The sequence below is a fragment of the Talpa occidentalis genome, unplaced genomic scaffold (assembly GCF_014898055.3).
Source record: "Talpa occidentalis isolate TD23 unplaced genomic scaffold, MPIMG_talOcc4v2.1 talOcc4.4, whole genome shotgun sequence".
NCBI lineage: Eukaryota > Metazoa > Chordata > Mammalia > Eulipotyphla > Talpidae > Talpa > Talpa occidentalis.
Window position 1 is genome coordinate 31,643,496 of NW_023604295.1, and position 17,488 is coordinate 31,660,983.

General features: G+C 36.5%; 1 protein-coding gene across 2 annotated transcripts in view; it reads left to right on the forward strand.

Annotated features, from left to right (window-relative positions):
• VPS8 (VPS8 subunit of CORVET complex) overlaps positions 1-17,488 on the forward strand; it is a 193,988-nt gene that overhangs the window by 78,407 nt on the left and 98,093 nt on the right. For both annotated transcript variants that reach the window (XM_037525229.2, XM_037525228.2), the window contains exons 22-28: positions 965-1,187; positions 4,200-4,289; positions 6,887-6,938; positions 8,021-8,063; positions 10,089-10,161; positions 10,453-10,572; positions 15,526-15,597. In XM_037525229.2, coding sequence (XP_037381126.1) covers positions 965-1,187; positions 4,200-4,289; positions 6,887-6,938; positions 8,021-8,063; positions 10,089-10,161; positions 10,453-10,572; positions 15,526-15,597 — 673 coding nt within the window. The remainder of the gene's footprint in view (positions 1-964; positions 1,188-4,199; positions 4,290-6,886; positions 6,939-8,020; positions 8,064-10,088; positions 10,162-10,452; positions 10,573-15,525; positions 15,598-17,488) is intronic.

The window sequence follows — 17,488 nt, forward strand, 5'->3', positions numbered from 1 at the left end:
ATGCTTAAACCCTTTGGGAATAAGGGGGTAAGAGCTAAATAAAGAAGCAAATTGACTCTGCATTTCAGTTGGGAATATTTAGGTACCAGGAAAGAGGAAAGAATACATTATGAATAGTCCTTTTTGATTTTTTTTTAAGGATTTATTTATTATACTAGCACTGGGCACAGTCAGAAGCACGGGAGGGTGAGAGAACTCACCAGAGCCAGAGCTGGGAACAGAACAGAACAGTGACGAAATACACTGCTGAGGGGCGCAGCGGGCACAGCAGGAGAGGTCTGCGCGCTATGTGGGACCCTCGCTGGCGGCCGGGGATTGAACCTGCACTGCAGAGGCTGCAGGCAGCTCCACAGCCCAGCGCTCAACCGCTGTGCCACCAGGGGAAGCCCTTGATTTTTTCAAACTTATCTATTTTACTGAGATAACATTGTTTTACACCACTGTATATGCTACACCTCTCCATATATATGTTGCCACACCATGCCTGCCACCTGAGCCCCAGTAACTCTCTACCTACCTCCTCTCCCTCTAGTGGCCTCAGTTCTGCAGTTTTATTTTTAGGGTTTGTTTTGATTTTTTCCCCTACTTCTTCAAGTTCTCTATACTACCTGTTCCCATATTAGGGCTGTCTTTAAGAAGCAGTGTGCTACAGCAGATTCAGCTCAGGATTTAAGCCAGAAGACTAAGTTCAAGTACTGACTCTGCTACTTGTAAGCTATGTGACTTTCAACAAATAATTTAACTTATTCAACTTTGCCTCTCTGTTAAAAAAAAAAAAAGTATTAGGAGAATTAAGATGGCATATAGATAAAGGTTTTTATAATATAAAGCTCTAAGTGAATAGTGTTACTTTTTAAATAGATTTATGAGTTAGTTAAAATCTGAAAAAGATGAGATATACTTAGCCAACTGAATTTAATGAATGCAATGTTCCTAAAAGTATTTTTTCCTTTTTCTGTTATAGGGATCTTTTATTTAGCCAGATGTATGACAAATTAAGTGAGAATTCAGTGGCCAAAGGAGTGTTTTTGGAGTGCCTTGAACCATATATTTTAAGTGACAAATTGGTGGGAATCACACCCCAGGTAATGAAAGACTTGATTGTTCATTTCCAAGATAAGAAGCTAATGGAAAATGTGGAAGCCCTCATTGTACATATGGATATCACTAGTTTAGACATTCAACAGGTGAGTTTATTTATAATCTGCTAATTTATGGAATACACATAATTTCTTTATTAATTGTATTTCCCTTACTCTGCCTGCTGTCAACCCCAATTATTTATTAAGCACTTTTGGTAAGATATAAACTGGTATTTGTCAACACATTTCTTAGGACTGATAAAAGTTAGATTATGAAATCTGGCAAGTCAGGAGTCTTCTGTTTCCTTAACATCCCCCATAGCTAGCTCCTCACATAGAGGTTACATTTGGTACTTGGCCTATAATTGCTTTTTGACTGATTCTTCTTCAATTTGTTTATTCACTACTGCAGTTTTTATCCTGCAAGAGAATTTCAACTGAGTACTTTCGCATAAATAGAATACTTTTACTTTTTTTATTTATACAAGCACTGGGTACAGTCAGAATCGCTGGAGGGTGAGAGAATTCACCAGAGCCAGAGCGGGAAACAGAACAGGCAGACTGACAATACACTGCTGAGGGGAGCAGCGGGCAGCAGGAGAGGTCTGCGCTCCCTGTGGAACCCTCACCCAGTGGCCGGGATCGAACCGGTGCTGCAGAGGCTACAGGCAGCTTCGCAACCCAGCGCTTAACCCTGCGCCACCCGGGAGGCCCAGAATACTTTTACTTTTAAGAGTATGATGCCATTGTTTTCAAAAAGTTAGTTTATAAGTCCAGGTAATTTTCATAAATTGAATTCTGCAGTGCAGAACATAGTATATGAAGCAAATTAAGGATGTCTTAGCATGATCACCCACCCATTGTTTGATAATTTACTTCCAGTATATCTGAGGTCTGCATAGTTAGTTTTTTGTCTTCTCTTGAGGGGCAGTATGTATTCTGGCCTAAGACATTTCACAATTTAACTCTTTAGTTTCACATTAGACCCAATACAGCGCTTGCTACTCCATCTCACTCTGCCCAGTCACAACCAGATTTCTTGAAAGCATTATCTAGGTTGCTTTCTCCGTTTTTTTCATATCCTGATAAGTCTTCAACCTTGCTTTCACTAGAGTCAGAAATCACCTCCAAGTCCTCTACATTAAGCAATGTTGTCAAATTTTATTTATTTTTTAAACAGCATTTATTTATTTAAGAAGTATTTATTGTCATCCTCTGGGTGGATACTTCACAGACGAGTTATCCTCTCATAAGGCCTACATTTCAGAGAAAAAAAAATTGACATTAAACAGATAAACAAGTAAGCCAGAAATATCAAAAAACAGTTCATGTTAAAAGTCGAACAGGCTTTTTGACTGGGAAAGAGAGGGTAATTTAGATTGACAGCTTTCCTGAAGAAGTCTGAATTCTGAATAACAAATTATTAATGTGAAAATCTTGGAAGAGAAGATTGTTACAGGTAAAAGCAACAGCTAACGCAAAGCAAACACGTGTACCCACACGTAAAAGATACGTGCCTTGGTGTTAAAGTAACAGATAAAAAGGCAAATGGATTTGGAGCTTGGTTGAAAGGGAAAGGTAGGCCTTTCAAGGCAAGGTACAAGTTTTTTCCATTTTATTTGAAGTATTTTGGAAAATCATTAAAAAGTTTTAAGCAAAATCACCCTGGCTTATTTTTGCTATACCAGAATGAGGAAGCAAGTGATCGAGTTGGGAGTTGGTCCTGGTCATGGCCTGAGATGGTAGCTTGAGATAGAGAGAGGTGACCTGATTTTGGGTGTTATGGAGAGCATGATGATTTGCTAATGAATTTGTGTGAGGGTGTAGAAGGAAATCATTTGAGGATACTTAGTTTTGGCTTGTTTTGGGTGTTTTGGAGAGCATGATGATTTGCTAATGAATTCGTGTGAGGGTGTAGAAGGAAATCATTTGAGGATACTTAGTTTTGGCTTGAGAAACAGGGTGGACAGTGATTCCTTTGAGAAGATTAGAAGATCAGAGTAGGTCTAAGCTTAGGAGACAAAATAAGGGGTTCTATTTTGCCATTTTGTTCTTAAAAAACTACCAGACATTCAGATAGGACATCAAGTTGCATATATGGATTAAGGGGGTGGTTAGGACTGCAGCTGTGAATGTAAAGATCTGTATGGTTGTGGCACTGACTGAGAGGGAGGATGGTGAGAGGAGAGAAGAGGTCCCAGAACCTGTTGCCATTGCCTGAAATGTCACCCCACTTCCATTTTTCTTTTTACCTCTCTGACTATTCCTTATTCTATTTTGCCAACCTCTGCTATACTTCAGCGTTTTTCTCTTGTCACTTTGTAGTTTAATATAGCTCTCCTAGGAACAGAATATAGCATACTCTATATTTCAGGTCATCTCTATTCCTTCTAAATATTTTCTCAAATCAGTTTCGCTTCATCCTTAAATACATCGAATTCTACCCACCTCAGCACTTTTATCCTTACTGCTTCTCTCTGTAGAATCCCCAATTTCTTCCACTAGCTTCCTCGCATACATGCTTGCTTTAGGGTCTAACTTAGATATTGCTCCCTCAGGGATGGCCTTCCAAATATCCCTGAATCAATTTCCTTTATAACACTTGTTATAAATTTGTTATTTGTAAGTTAATTATATGTGTAATTGGGTATCTTCCCTGAGTCATAACACACACACCATTTTGTGCTTCTCCCTTCTTTTGGTGAGTATCCAGATGATGGAAGTTCTGTAAGGGTGGACTAGGTCTGGGCTTGTCTTACCTTTCTTTCTCCTGTGCCTACGTGAGGGCCTGAGTATAGGTGGTCAATTAATATTTGTGTAACTGTTGACTAAAGGTAAAATGCATCTGGAAAGGGAAAGAATAAAGAAGAAATAAAATTAGACATTGGAGGATGTTTGAAAGTAGTTATTGTACAGTTAACAGTATTTTGACTCTACAGCCACTCTTAGATTGGCATTGTGTTTGAATACATGAATTTCAATTTTTTTTTGGAGAAGGAATAAGGAAAATTAAGGGAGAGATTTTGATGTCTTGTTCATTATTAAAGTTTTAAGGACAATAATTAGTGATGTTTAATTGGTGACTTATATGGGCAAGGCAACATTTTGTCTTTACAGGTAGTTCTCATGTGTTGGGAAAATCGTTTATATGATGCTATGATCTATGTCTACAACAGAGGCATGAATGAATTTATTAGTCCAATGGAGGTAAGATTCTTCCTAACCTTGGCTCATATTTAATATTATCTAGTAAAGTTTTTTCCCCCTATTCTTCATTTGATTTGAAAAGGTTTTTATTTTCACCCAATTACTTTAAAATTTCTTGCAAATTTATTAGACTTGCATCCATTTTAATTTGGGACTTTAGCTTGCTTTAATTTCATGCCTTCTGCTATTGCTTTATTATTTTTTAATCTGTATAAGTAGGCATGTAAATCCCAGAGAACAATAGATAAAATTAAAGATAGTATTTTTAAGTTTTTTCCTAAGAATTTCTAATATTATAATAGTCTTTCCAAAAGAAATTCATTATATGTACTAAATTGTACATAGTCAATGTACTACTGAGTAATGCTATTTGTAGATGTTTTCTACTGGGGAGGTTCTGAAAATGGTGAGAGGTCATTTTTGTTAATTACTGGTTTGTTGCTTCTCCAGGTCAAAAATTTGTAACCTTCATTATAGTTTGTTATTCTCCTTCCCATTAGAATATTAAAAAAGCATTTCAACTTCTTTCAAAAAGAACCAAATCCATCTTGTTATTTGTCTTAAAATTGAGGACAGGACTGTGGGTATAGATAGTGCATTGCTACGCACTTCTTTATTATAGTAACTGATAAACTAGTTCAGAAGAGCAGGGCATCTGCTGAAGGCATCCAGTTAACTGTTTTTGCATATTGGCCAGCCAAAACTACTGATATGTCCAGGATGTGAGGGTGAGCTGGCTGCGACATCTGTCACGCCATTGATCACCAGGGTCGATTCAGCTGATCTGGCTGAGTAGGTGGGTGTCCCCTTCCCCTCTCACTGCTCCATGAGCTTCCCTGCTCACTCAATTTCAGAGAATGGCCGTCCCAGAATAGAGATGAACCCTTCTTTGGTCAAGGGTATACTAGTAGCTGCGCTCCCCTGCTAGAACCTCCAAACAAACTCTCAAGGTCCAAAACTATTGATATGTTCAGTAGTTTTAAATCAGTGGCCATTCCATGATATTGCAGGCTTCTTTAAACATACCTAGCTTGGGGGTGATAATTCATCTAATTCATTACTCTTTCAGTCTTGGTTGTACATCTCTTCTTTGGGTCAGTTTCCAAAATCAGTGTCATAGTTCTTTTCCCCTAGTTTTGATCTCATTTGTCTGTGTGTCAAATAAGTTTTCTTTACACTTGAATACCTCTCACATGCCTCCTCATTGAGTTCTATTATGTCCCTGAGAAAGAGCTGTGAGCTGCTTTCTCAGTGAGATCTTTTATTCCCTGCACGCAGAACTGTTCTCTGTCCCAGGACTACAGCACAATTAGGAAGAATTAATGCAATTTCTGGTTTCTATCAAAAAATCTCTGAAAACAGATTCTATTTGATGTATTTTGTTATTATTGCTTTTGAAGTTTTGTGTCAATTTTTTATTCCTTCAAATCCATTAATACCATTTATGATGGTACATTTCAGATGGAAATGTATTGGACTATTGAGGTTGCCTTATTTTGTGTTAAAAGTAGTTTTCAAGTTTAATGGTTTTCAGCAGCGGTGTAATACTTGTTATTAAATAGCCATTTGGAGATTTTAGCAGTGGGAGGTTAGATGCATCCTGTGGTTCCTCTTTTGTAATTCTCTGCCTATAAGGGAATCACTTTGCAGTGCTTAAAAGTTTACATATTTCAGTACTAAAAGAGATCTAAATTAAAAGGAGGTGTGTCAACTTTTGCAGTTTTCTAGAATGAAAGACAGTATTGTCACATTTGAGATTACTGCTATAGAATCTGAAGCATTTCCTTACTTCTAGTTTTGATCATTTCTGAGGTAGAAGTAGTTTGTGCTAAGTGCTGGGAGGAGAAATTTTTCCTCTATTTAGATCCCCAATGGTGGTGGGGGTTGGGGGTAGTACTGCAAATTAACTGACAATAGATTAGCACAAAAGATAAGGTTGATTCATCTGTGTACTAGAACATTCAGTAATCAGTAATAAACTGAATAGCTAGTGTAAATGCTAAATTGTTACTGTGGGGCTGTAGGGGCAGGTTAGAACATCTATGGGAAACTATGAAATGTTTTATTAGACTTCTGGACAGCGGTGTTTGTATATCCCAGTGCTAACAGTCAGTTTTCCTCTAAATAGGAGACTCCCTCTGAAGAAGGCAAATGTAATTCTGCCATTAATTTTATTGTATTTTCAGAGATTCTGCTTAAATAGCCTTTTTGTGGCTGCTGATTGTTCAGATGTTTTCAGTTGAAAAGTAATCTTCATTCCTATTCTGGTGGGCTGTTAGTCCCTTCACTTGCTCGCAATTTTTCAAAGAATAAAGCTCCTTTAAGAACTTAAGGGTATTAGAAATTATTTCCACAAAGATATTCATCTAACTAGTATTTATTAAATAGCTTTTTTTTCAGTGAAGAATATGACAACAATGATTGTTTAGCAGTGATCCTTCCAAAACAGTTCATAGTCACATTAAGAATGTTTATATTAATCTCAAAAGCAAATGACTAATAATTCAGAGAAAGGTGATTAATAAGAATTAATAAGAATTATCTTTTTAAAAAATTCTTTATTTTAAATAACGGTAATTCTTTTCCTATTATAACAGAAACTTTTCAGAGTCATTGCTCCTCCTCTGAATGCAGGAAAAACACTAACAGGTATACATTTTCTAAGCTGTAATTTTATTCTCTTTTTCACATTTTAAGATATTATTTAAGTATCATAAAATTCACCAATTTTATGTGTACAGGATGAATTGGATAATCGTATATAATACAAATATATAATGCGTATTATACCCACCCCCATAGTCAACCTCTAGAAGGAACTATGTATCTCTTTCACCTAAGAAATTTCCTCCTGCCTCTTTATACTCTCCCCTTTTCCCCACAGTCCCACCTCCAAGCAATCACTGATCTATTTTCTGTTGCTAAGTTTCGTGTAAATGGAATTATACAGTGTTTAATCTTTGGTGTTTTCTTTCTTTCTCTTAGTCTAATGTTTTTGAGATTCATTCATGTTGTTGCAAGTATTAATATTCTATAACATTTACTGCTGAATGGTATTCCATGGGTCTAACATACCATCATTTGTTTATTTACTTATCAGTTGATGGACTTTTGAGTCCTTCCAATTTTGAACTATTATTAAAAGTGCTGCTACAGTTGTGAACAAGTTTTGTTCTGTTTTTAATTACACTTTTTTATTTGTGAGGAAATTGTAGATTCATTTGCAGTGGTTAGAAATCACACAAAGATCTGTATACCCTTTACCTATTTTCCCCAATGATAGTACCTTGCAAACTAAAACACCATATCAAAATGAGATATTCACATTGATAGTCAAGATTATATCTGTACAGTACATTTTCGTCCCCACAAGTGTCCTTCATGTTGCTTTTCATCCCCATCGTGGCCCCTAGCTATGAATAATTGTGGACATATGTGTTCATTTCTTTTGTACCAAAACCTAAGAATGGGTAGACTGTGTGGTCAATATAGGTTTTACTTTCTAAGGTACTCTGTATGTTTTTTCAAAATGTTTGTAGCATTTTCCATTCCCATCAGCAAAATATGAGCGCTCTAGTTGCTCCATAGACTTGCAAGCACTTGGTACTGTTATCTTTGAGAATATGCTTACCTTACTTTAAATGCCAAGTTTTATTTTCCATATCCACATAAAGATTATATTTCTGGGAAGATTTTGAGAGAAAATTGCTGAAGATACTTTTCTATTTTAGATGAACAAGTTATTATGGGCAACAAACTCCTTGTATATATTAGGTAAGAAATTATTCATTTATCTATGTGTATACTTTCATAACCACACCCCCCCCCGATATTCTTGAGATACTGTCATGTCTTATTTATGTAGTACTTTTCATTTTTCTTTTATGCATAGAATGGTTCACAATTATGGGTGATTTTGTCCCTGCCTTCCCCCTTCTATCCCCCTCACCCCCCCATGTCCAGAGATATTGTTTCTTGTCACCACTGAGGCTGGGGGAAAGGATGACCCTGGGCAGCATTCTACAATACAAGGATAGTCTTCACAACAAAAAAATTATTCCAGAATTTCAGTAGGGCTCACATTGAAAAAGCCTGATGTAAAGTATTTTACTACTGACTACTCTGTGGGATATTTGGTGTATCTGGTTTCTATATAAGGACAAGAGATTTGTCCAAATCATGAAAAAGTTAGTGACAGAGGTAAAGCTGAAGTGTTTTATCCGCTCACTCCTGGAGAAGAGTTCTTTTCTAAGTGTCTAAGCAGCCTCAGAATTGTGTCCAGAGATAACTTTTAGATAAGTAACTGGCTAGCAGACTACAGGCAGGACCTGCCAGAACATAGTTTTAGCACCAGTCTCGCATCAGTTACATTTGAGAACTATTTCATATTTCTGGCATTTCTTTAGTGTAGAGGAGAATATACAGTATTTACCCAGTACTTTATCATCTGTACCTTAAAGTTTTTACAGTAGGCTGGTATCCAGCTTTCTCTAACATTCAAAATTGATGACTAGTTCAAAGAGGTTTTAAATTTACCCCCCCACCCTCCCCCCAAAAATGGCACATTCAGGAGACATTTTTATAATTCAGCCCACAAGGCAAGTCATTGGCTGAAAGGAAGGTTTGATTTGGAGGTAAAACTGTACAGTTAGTTTCTCATCAGATTCTAACTCTCCCCAAAGGCTCATCCTATACCAGACATTTCCCAGACAATAAGGCTCATCCGATACTAGACATTTCCCAGACATTTATTGGCCTAGCTCATTCCCCATTTTAATCACCATCTTAAGTGCCACTGGTTTAAAAGTATCTGAGAAACAATAGGCTTTTACTAGGTAGCTCTTGGTGCAGTACTCCCCCATTATCTGTGAGGGGATAAGATCTTCTGTGGTTGCCTGAAACCACAGATAATAGTGAACCCTATGTATGCTATATTTTTTCCTTTACATATGTATCTATAGTAAAGTTTAATTTATAAATTAGGCTGAGTAAGAAATTAAAAAAGAATAATAATTGCAATATAAAAGTTAGATGAATATTATATCTCTCTCTCAATACATCATATGTAATATTTTCAGAACACAGTTGACCTCAGCTAAGTGAAACTGTGGAGAGTGAAATTGTGGATAAAGTGGGACTACTTATAATACACTGGTGCCATTAGGTTCTTTCTAGATGCTGGGTGTGAGACTTCTAGATAGTGTGTCCTCATTTGTTCTTGCCCCTGGGATGCAATTTGAGTTTTTCTTTGAAAAAGGAGAAGGAATGGAAGTTCTTACTCAGTCACAGTTGTTACCTCACAACCATCCCTGTTGTCCATGTTTCTGCACTGGATATCATCTTTTTTTTTTTTGTCTTTTTCTTTTTTTTTTTTTTTTTTAAGATTTATTTATTTATTTATACAAGCATTGGGTATAGTCAGAAGCGCGGGAGGGTGAGAGAATTCACCAGAGCCAGAGCGGGGAGCAGAGCAGGCAGAAGGACTGAAGTACACTGCTGAGGGGAGCAGCGGGCGGCAGGCGAGGTCTGCGCGCCATGTGGGACCCTCCTCCGGTGGCCGGGGAGCAGCTGGGGATCGAACAGGCGCTGTAGAAGCTGCTGGCAGCTTCGCAATCCAGCGCTCAACTGCTGCGCCACTGGGGAGGCCCTGGATATTATCTTGATCTGGGTTTGAACTTGTCCTAACCATCAAAAGCTAAGTGTTTAAAAATGAAACCTAGGCTCTTAGGTTTGAGTAACATGTTACCTTAAGTTATCTCATTACAAGTGATCATGTCTGTTCTCTGTATTTTCTTGTAGCTGTTGTCTTGCAGGCCGTGCCTATCCCATTGGTGACATTCCTGAAGATCTTGTCCCCTTGGTTAAAAACCAGGTTGGTGCTGTTTTCAGTGTTTTTACTGTCTATACCTCTTGTTAAGATGCACTAAAGATAAATTGTAATTGAGGGTTGCACATGGGTCAAGAGCTATCTCCTTCGGCAGGCAGTCGCCTCCACACCATCAAGGAAGTCAGTAATTATAGCTGAGAGAGAGTCTAAGAGAGAATTTATAACACAATAGCAGTTTTAATTGAATTCTGCCTTTATTTTATGAAAATGGGAATCATTGCTTCAGCAGGATACATTGTAAGGTGAGAAAATAATCAACTCTTTTTCAACTGGCAGGTTTTTGAATTTCTAATTCGCCTGCATTCAGCAGAAGCTTCCCCTGAGGAAGAAATCTATCCTTACGTTCGGACTTTGCTACATTTTGACACAAGAGAATTTCTAAATGTATTGGCACTGGTAAGAGAATATTATTTTAAGGTGTTTTAAAAGAAGCCAGGGTGATAATTTTTTTTTTAATAAAAAGACAAAGACTAATCCTTACTAAGCAAGTACAATTTTTTTGCCTTAGCAAGTAGTCAGGGCTGCAAATGTTTAATTTTGCTATGCCACTCAAAATTTTCTAATTCTTTGTGTCCTTTCCTTCCTTCCCTATATTCTTCTTTCCACTCTTTCCCTCTCCCTCTCTGTCTTTCTGATACCTCCTTATCAGGAAGTTAAAGAAAGCAAGGCTGGATGTGGTACATTTTTTTATTTCATAGATTATATTAGTTTGATATATTACATATGGAAGAGAACTGTGAGGACATTTAGTAATGATAGTGAAAATGGCTGGTGTTATGGAACCCAAAGCTTCCTGCTAAAAAAATCCTTATACACATTTAATTAAAGACAGATTTGAGCAAGCCAGATTCTCTATGAAAATGCCCCACAGGAATAATAATATAAAACATGGCATACCTTCCCAATTAAATAGTATTATAGTTATTTTTTAAAAAGCTTCTGGTAACATGAATAGTACTTATATTGCAGTGTTTAGTGAAGCAGCAGGTTTGCAAATTATAAAACACAAATATTACATATGCAAAATATTTGGAGAAAAGGAGAGAAAGGAAATATACCTAAATATTTATAGTGATTAGTTCTGTATGATGGGGCAAATTTCTCTAATTGAACATACAGTACTTTTATAAGTTGAATAATGGTATAAACTGTTAAATAAAAAGAAGTGCCCCTGAGAAGGCTGAAATTTCAGTTATATTATGCTTTGAATTAATTTGAAAATCTGACTTCATAAGTGGTAACTTTAAATGCATAGGAAGATGAGAAAAGAAACTTAGAATTGGAAGTCAGAGTTGCCTTAGGAGACCTTAGCCATCCAGCAGAGAACATAAAGATACTTAGTGTCTAGCTTATAGAATTAAAGAAACAGAGAGTGGTATAGCTGGGGTTTAAGAAATGTAGTATGGACCTCCCCGGTGGTGCAGTGGTTGAGTGCTGGGTTGCAAAGCTGCCTGCAGCTGGTTTGATACCCTGCAGTGGGGTGAGGGCCCCACATGGTGCACAGACCTCTCCTGTGGCCCCACATGGTGCGCAGACCTCTCCTGCTGCCCGCTGTTCCCCTCAGCAGTGTACTTTGTCAGTCTGCCTGTTTTGTTCCCCACTCTGGCTCTGGTGAATTCTGTCACCCTCCCGCGCTTCTGACTGTACCCACTGCTTGTATGAATAAATAAATAAATCTTTAAAAAAAAAAAAAGAAGTGTAGTAGGGAACAATAAAGAATTTGACCTAATTTTCTTTTTTTTTTAAAGGGCTGTGGTAACACTGAGAATTATTTGGAATATGTTGATATCTTTTGAATTATGGTATTGGGGTTGAGGGTAGGATTGCTGTACAATCTCTCTTTTATTTGAGTGCCTCATGCATACTATTCTACCAGGGAGTGCACCCTTGGCTGACCAGGACCCTGCCATTGATAATAAGTAATTGCAGCACAGTGATTTACATGTACAGAAGCAACTCATAGGTGAGGAATCCAAAGAAGGATTAGGGAAGGTTTTTTTGAAATGAAGTCCATACCGAGTCATACAGGATGAATAGAATTTAGGCAGGTGAAGGGGAGGGGAAAATATTCTAAACAGGACAGATTGTAGAAAGACCTGGAAAAAAGGCCACACAATGTGTGTCCAAGTAATTGAAAAAATAAAATGCCATAAAGCTGCCTCCTTGTATGTAAGGAAACATGCAAAGAGAGAAATCCAAAGAAGTAGGTGGAGACTGAGTCTTGTTATCCATGGTATGTAGTTTGTACTTTATACCAGAGTTGTAGGTAACCATTGAAGCTTTTTAGTAGAGGAATAGCATGATTTGTAGTTTAGAAACATTCCCTCTAGTTTTGTGACAAATTGATTGAAAAAAAGTTGGGGGCAAGAAGATCTGATGTCAGATTTTTATAGCAATTTAGAGACAAGATAATGGTGGCTTAATTAGGGCAGTGAAAATGAGGATACTAAGATGTGAAAGAACATGAAAGATATCCCAGGAGGCAAATTCCCCCTAAATTTAGGGCTTTTTGTACAGTTAGATGTGATGAAAAGTCCAGTTACATATGATGGAAAATGTTTGGCCTTTGGCATGTACAAAATAAAAATAGTTTTACATTTTTAAAGGTTATAAAAACAAAAGAACAGTATGCCATGGACACTGCATGTAATGCACAAAGCCTAAACTGTCATCTCTCTGGCCTTTTTTTTTTAAGATTTATTTATTTATACAAGAACTGGGGTACAGGTCAGAGGCGTGGGAGGGTGAGAGAATTCACCAGAGACAGAGCAGGGAGCAGAATAGGCAGACTGACTGAAGACACTGCTGAGGGAGCAGCGGGCGCTACAGGAGAGGTCTGCCACACCATGTGGGTTTCTCCCTGGCCAGTCAGGAATCAATCCTGCGCTGCAGAGGCTGCAGACAGCTCCACAGCCCTGCATTCAACCCACTGCGCCTCCGGGGAGGCCCCTCTCTGGCCTTTTACATAGAATATTTGTTGACCTCTGGATTGGCCTCTATCAAGAGCTAGCTGTCATATACTGAAATCTCATAATAATTAAAAGGAAAAGTCTTTTTTTGATTGAGGTAACTGGTTTACAATATGTATATGATTTAGGGGAAGATGTTCACACCTCCTGAGAGATATGTCCCCACACCACACCCATCACCAAAGCACCCATAGTCCTTTACCACAGACTATTAGACCCTCTTCCCTTTTGTCTTCCCCCCTTCTATTCCTCTCCCTCTATTAGCCTCAATTCCTCTGCCATATTTCTAGGGTTTGTTTTGGTTTAGTTTTGTCAGTTCCTTTGTTTTGTTTCTCTATATTCCACACATAAATGAAATCATCCAGTATTTGTCTTTGTCCTTCTGATTTATTTCACTTACCATAATCCCCTCCAGTCCATCCATGTTGTCACAAATGACAAAGGTTTGTCTTTTTCATAGCTGAGTATATACCACATCTACTTAATCCATAATAATTTATAAGGGACTACAGAAATAATTTTTTTATAATTGAATTAAAAGAGGACTTTTTGAGTTTTAGGTTTACCTTTGTGATCCACAAATTATGTTCTTTTCCATTAGGACATCTTGCCTATTATTCCTCTAACAAGTATATAATTAGAAACATCTTTGTGGAATGATAGTGTTTTTATCAATGTTATGTCATATTGGCCGCAGCTGTTAACTACAGCCATAATATGTCATTTGGTGTATCATAATATTCATTCTCTAGTATGTATCACCACTTAATTATGTTTATAGGAGAAGTAACCTTTCAATATCTGTTTCAAAGCAATGAGTACATGTTTCCAAAAGGAAAATGGATAAGGAAATTATTTTATACTAGCTGTCAGTGCTATAGTTTTTAAATACATATGTTGATTCTTTGTTTTTGTGTTTTGGTTGAATAGCAGTTGCATTAGTAGATAGTGCCTGCAGAGTGACTTCTCACTTTGGGAGGTTGGAGGGTGAGGGTATGTGTTTGTGTGAGTATGTACACATTTGTTCTCATAAGCCTGAAGATAGAACTGAGAAACTTTCTAGTTTATCTTTCTGTCATCAGGTATGGTCATATATAACTCATTCAAATATCAGCAAACCTATTTGAGCCCTCTAGATTGAGTACCTTCAGTGTCCTTGGAAACTCATTTCAGCATGTCTCCATTGCTGTCAGCAAAGCAATCTAGTTGAAGAAAAAGTTTTTAAAAAGAAATTATTTTATTTTTCTTGGTAAATAATTGACTAGACAATTCAATAGTCATTTGTTCATGCACTTACCATGCGCCAGATAGAAGGAAGAAAAGGGCATGCTAATAAGAGAACAGCATGAGCTGTTATACTTGGGGGAAGTTGGGGAAATTCAGGGACCATTTAAAGAACAGCAAGTATTTGCTTTGAATACAACTGTGATGTAATCTTGAAAATTGATGGTTGTGAAATGTACCCCCAATTTCCCCCCCCTTTTTTAAAGCTGTTGGGACAATATGTAGTCCATTCTCTTATTTCAGGACAGTAAGTAATACATTATTTCTATGTAGATTTAAATATTTCTCAGTGACAAACATAGGAAAGACCTTTAAATTTTTCATCATTGTTATTCAATAAATATTTTTATTTCAAATTCTTGACAGTGAGTACAGTTTTTACTGCCTTCAATTCCTTCATATAGGTATTTCTGAATCTGGTGCTGTCACTTACTTGATGCATGTGCTCTTCAAAATATATTTGGCTGTATTTGAGCAGGCACATAAGGTGAAAAGTACTGCATGTGGCAGTGTTTCGAAAATAGGATACTTTTTCCTTGTAAGTAGGCTTGAGGATTTTAACATTGTGACAGTTTTACCTTAATAATTTTTTTAAATAGCTATCTTAGAACATCATTTTTTCTTAGTTGTCATGGAAATCATGAAAATTATCACTGTTCATGATAGTTAATAAACTATATTTCAGTTTTCATTTCCAAATAATTTAGACTGAATGCTGGCTGAGCATATAACATGCATTTCATCCTCCAACAAGCCTTTACTCACAAATTGCCTCTTGCCATTAGTGTTCTTTGTTTTTCACTGCCTATAAACTTAGGCTTTCTTTCTTAAGTCACTTTTTGGTCTTATGATAACCACTGTATTTTTGTACTTTTATCTACATTAGTGTCTCAGAATACCTTTTTTTCCTGTACAAAATTAAATGCTGTGTCTCTCTGAACTCACTAAAAATAACGTTATTAAAAGTGTAAGGAAAAACCTGATGATGAGTGGGTATCTTATTTGAGAATGTTCTTGACTGCTGACAGGAATTTAATATCTTGTTTCCTTCTAAAATTTGCAAATAGTAATTATTTCTAAAATTTCTCTATTTTAGACTTTTGAAGATTTTAAAAATGACAAGCAAGCTGTGGAATATCAACAACGGATTGTGGATATTTTGTTGAAAGTAAGTATTCAAAGGAATACATGTCTTTGTATTAATGTTTATAGTAAGGAAACTGGATTGTTTTTATTGAATACTTTAAAATAAGCTTGTTTAATGAAACAGTATGTTACCAGCATATTTTCAAATTATACTACATATTTTTGTCTTCAAAAACTGAAATCACTAATCACTCATACTAATCACTCTTTCAAAAAAGAATTTAAATTTGTAAAAAAAAAAAATCTATAAAATATCACTGTTAGACTGGGTAATAGGATACAGAATATGACTCTTGAGAAATGCATATTGTAATTTCTATATTTCTATGATGATATACAATAATAGAAACTAACTTCTGAGTGCTTTGAGAAAATAACTAATGTGAAGAATCTCCTTCACATTGTGTTGCTAAGGTAATACCATGGCTTTACCATGGTACTGAAATGATGGGTGACACTTCAGGATGATTTGAGGCACACAGAGATGATCATCTGAATGTAACTCTAATAAGATCATTCCAAAGCTATTTTGAGTTTCATGCTTTTGCAAATGAATGGATGCAGAGACAGATTCTTTTACTTTCCATCTGCATAGCTCATACTCAGCCAGTTTCTTCTTGTGGAGAAAGCTTCAGAGTTTTGTACTTTTCATTTTGGTTGTGAAATGAAGATTTTTTTCCCCTCTTAATGATTCCTAGGTTATTTTGGACAAGAGGTCAGAATTAAAATGTTTCTTAGTTGTACTTATCATTAATACATTACATTGATAATAGTTCTTTAAAATTTTGAAAGCACTTTTATAGCAATTAGCTCACTTGAACTATTTATATATTGACTTTGTATGATACTTAGTGATAAATGTCAGAGTAGAATTCTAAGCTCCCAGTTAATGCTAGTATGATCCAGGTAGCTAATAAGGAAATTTTTCACCTAGATTTCCAAAATACCTTCCTAAATGGTCTTTATGTACAATCTTGTCCACCTTTAAAGTTGGGGTCTTTCCTTCTCTGCACCTAGTGTTCTATGATTTCCCATTGGATTGGTTAGAATTATGTTCTGCTCTGAGGTCAAGTTCTAAATTTGTTTAATTATGATGGGTATTTATTTTTCTCATATAAGTCTTAAGGTAGACAACTTGATATAGTAGAGTGACTTCAAAAACTTGTAAATGATACAGAGTCTTTCTGCCTTCACTGCTGATATTCTTAATGCATGGATTTATCTGTTGGTCCAAAAGGGGCTGCTTAAGCTCCAGCCATCACCTTTGCTTTCTGGCTGCCTGAATGCAGAAAGAGATGAAGAGAGTGTTCCCTCCCCTTAAGAAAATTTCTTAATTTTACTTATTTCATGTTGATTTGAACTTAGATATATGGCCGTGTAGCTGCAAAGAAAGACCAAGAAATGTACTCTGTATTGTGGTGACCCTGTTTTTAGCTAAAAATGAGAAGATGTTTCTAAGTTAGGAGGGAAGAACAGATGTTGGAACACATATACTAGTTATCTCCATACCCATCTAAACTATGTCACATGACATTCAAGGTCATTCTGTATTTTCTTTCTTTTTATATATATTTTTTTAAATTTTTTACATTATTGTTCATTTTCAAACAGTATTTGCTTCCCCCATCCCCTCAGGTGTAGTCCCCATAGAGTTTCCTTCACCGATGCACCCATGCACCATCACCTCAGTCTCCTGTGCTCCTCCCTCCCTCTGATGCCTCTCCCACCTCCTCCCCTGTAGTATGTCTCTGATTTGTAATTGTCCATTTTTGCTTTGTTGTGTAATGTACTGTTATTTTTTTTTACACTGATGTCTTATTTGGTTCCCCTATATTCCTGCTATAAGTGAAACCATCCGATATTTTTCTTTTTCCTTCTGGCTTATTTCACTGAGCATAATTCCTTCTAGTTCT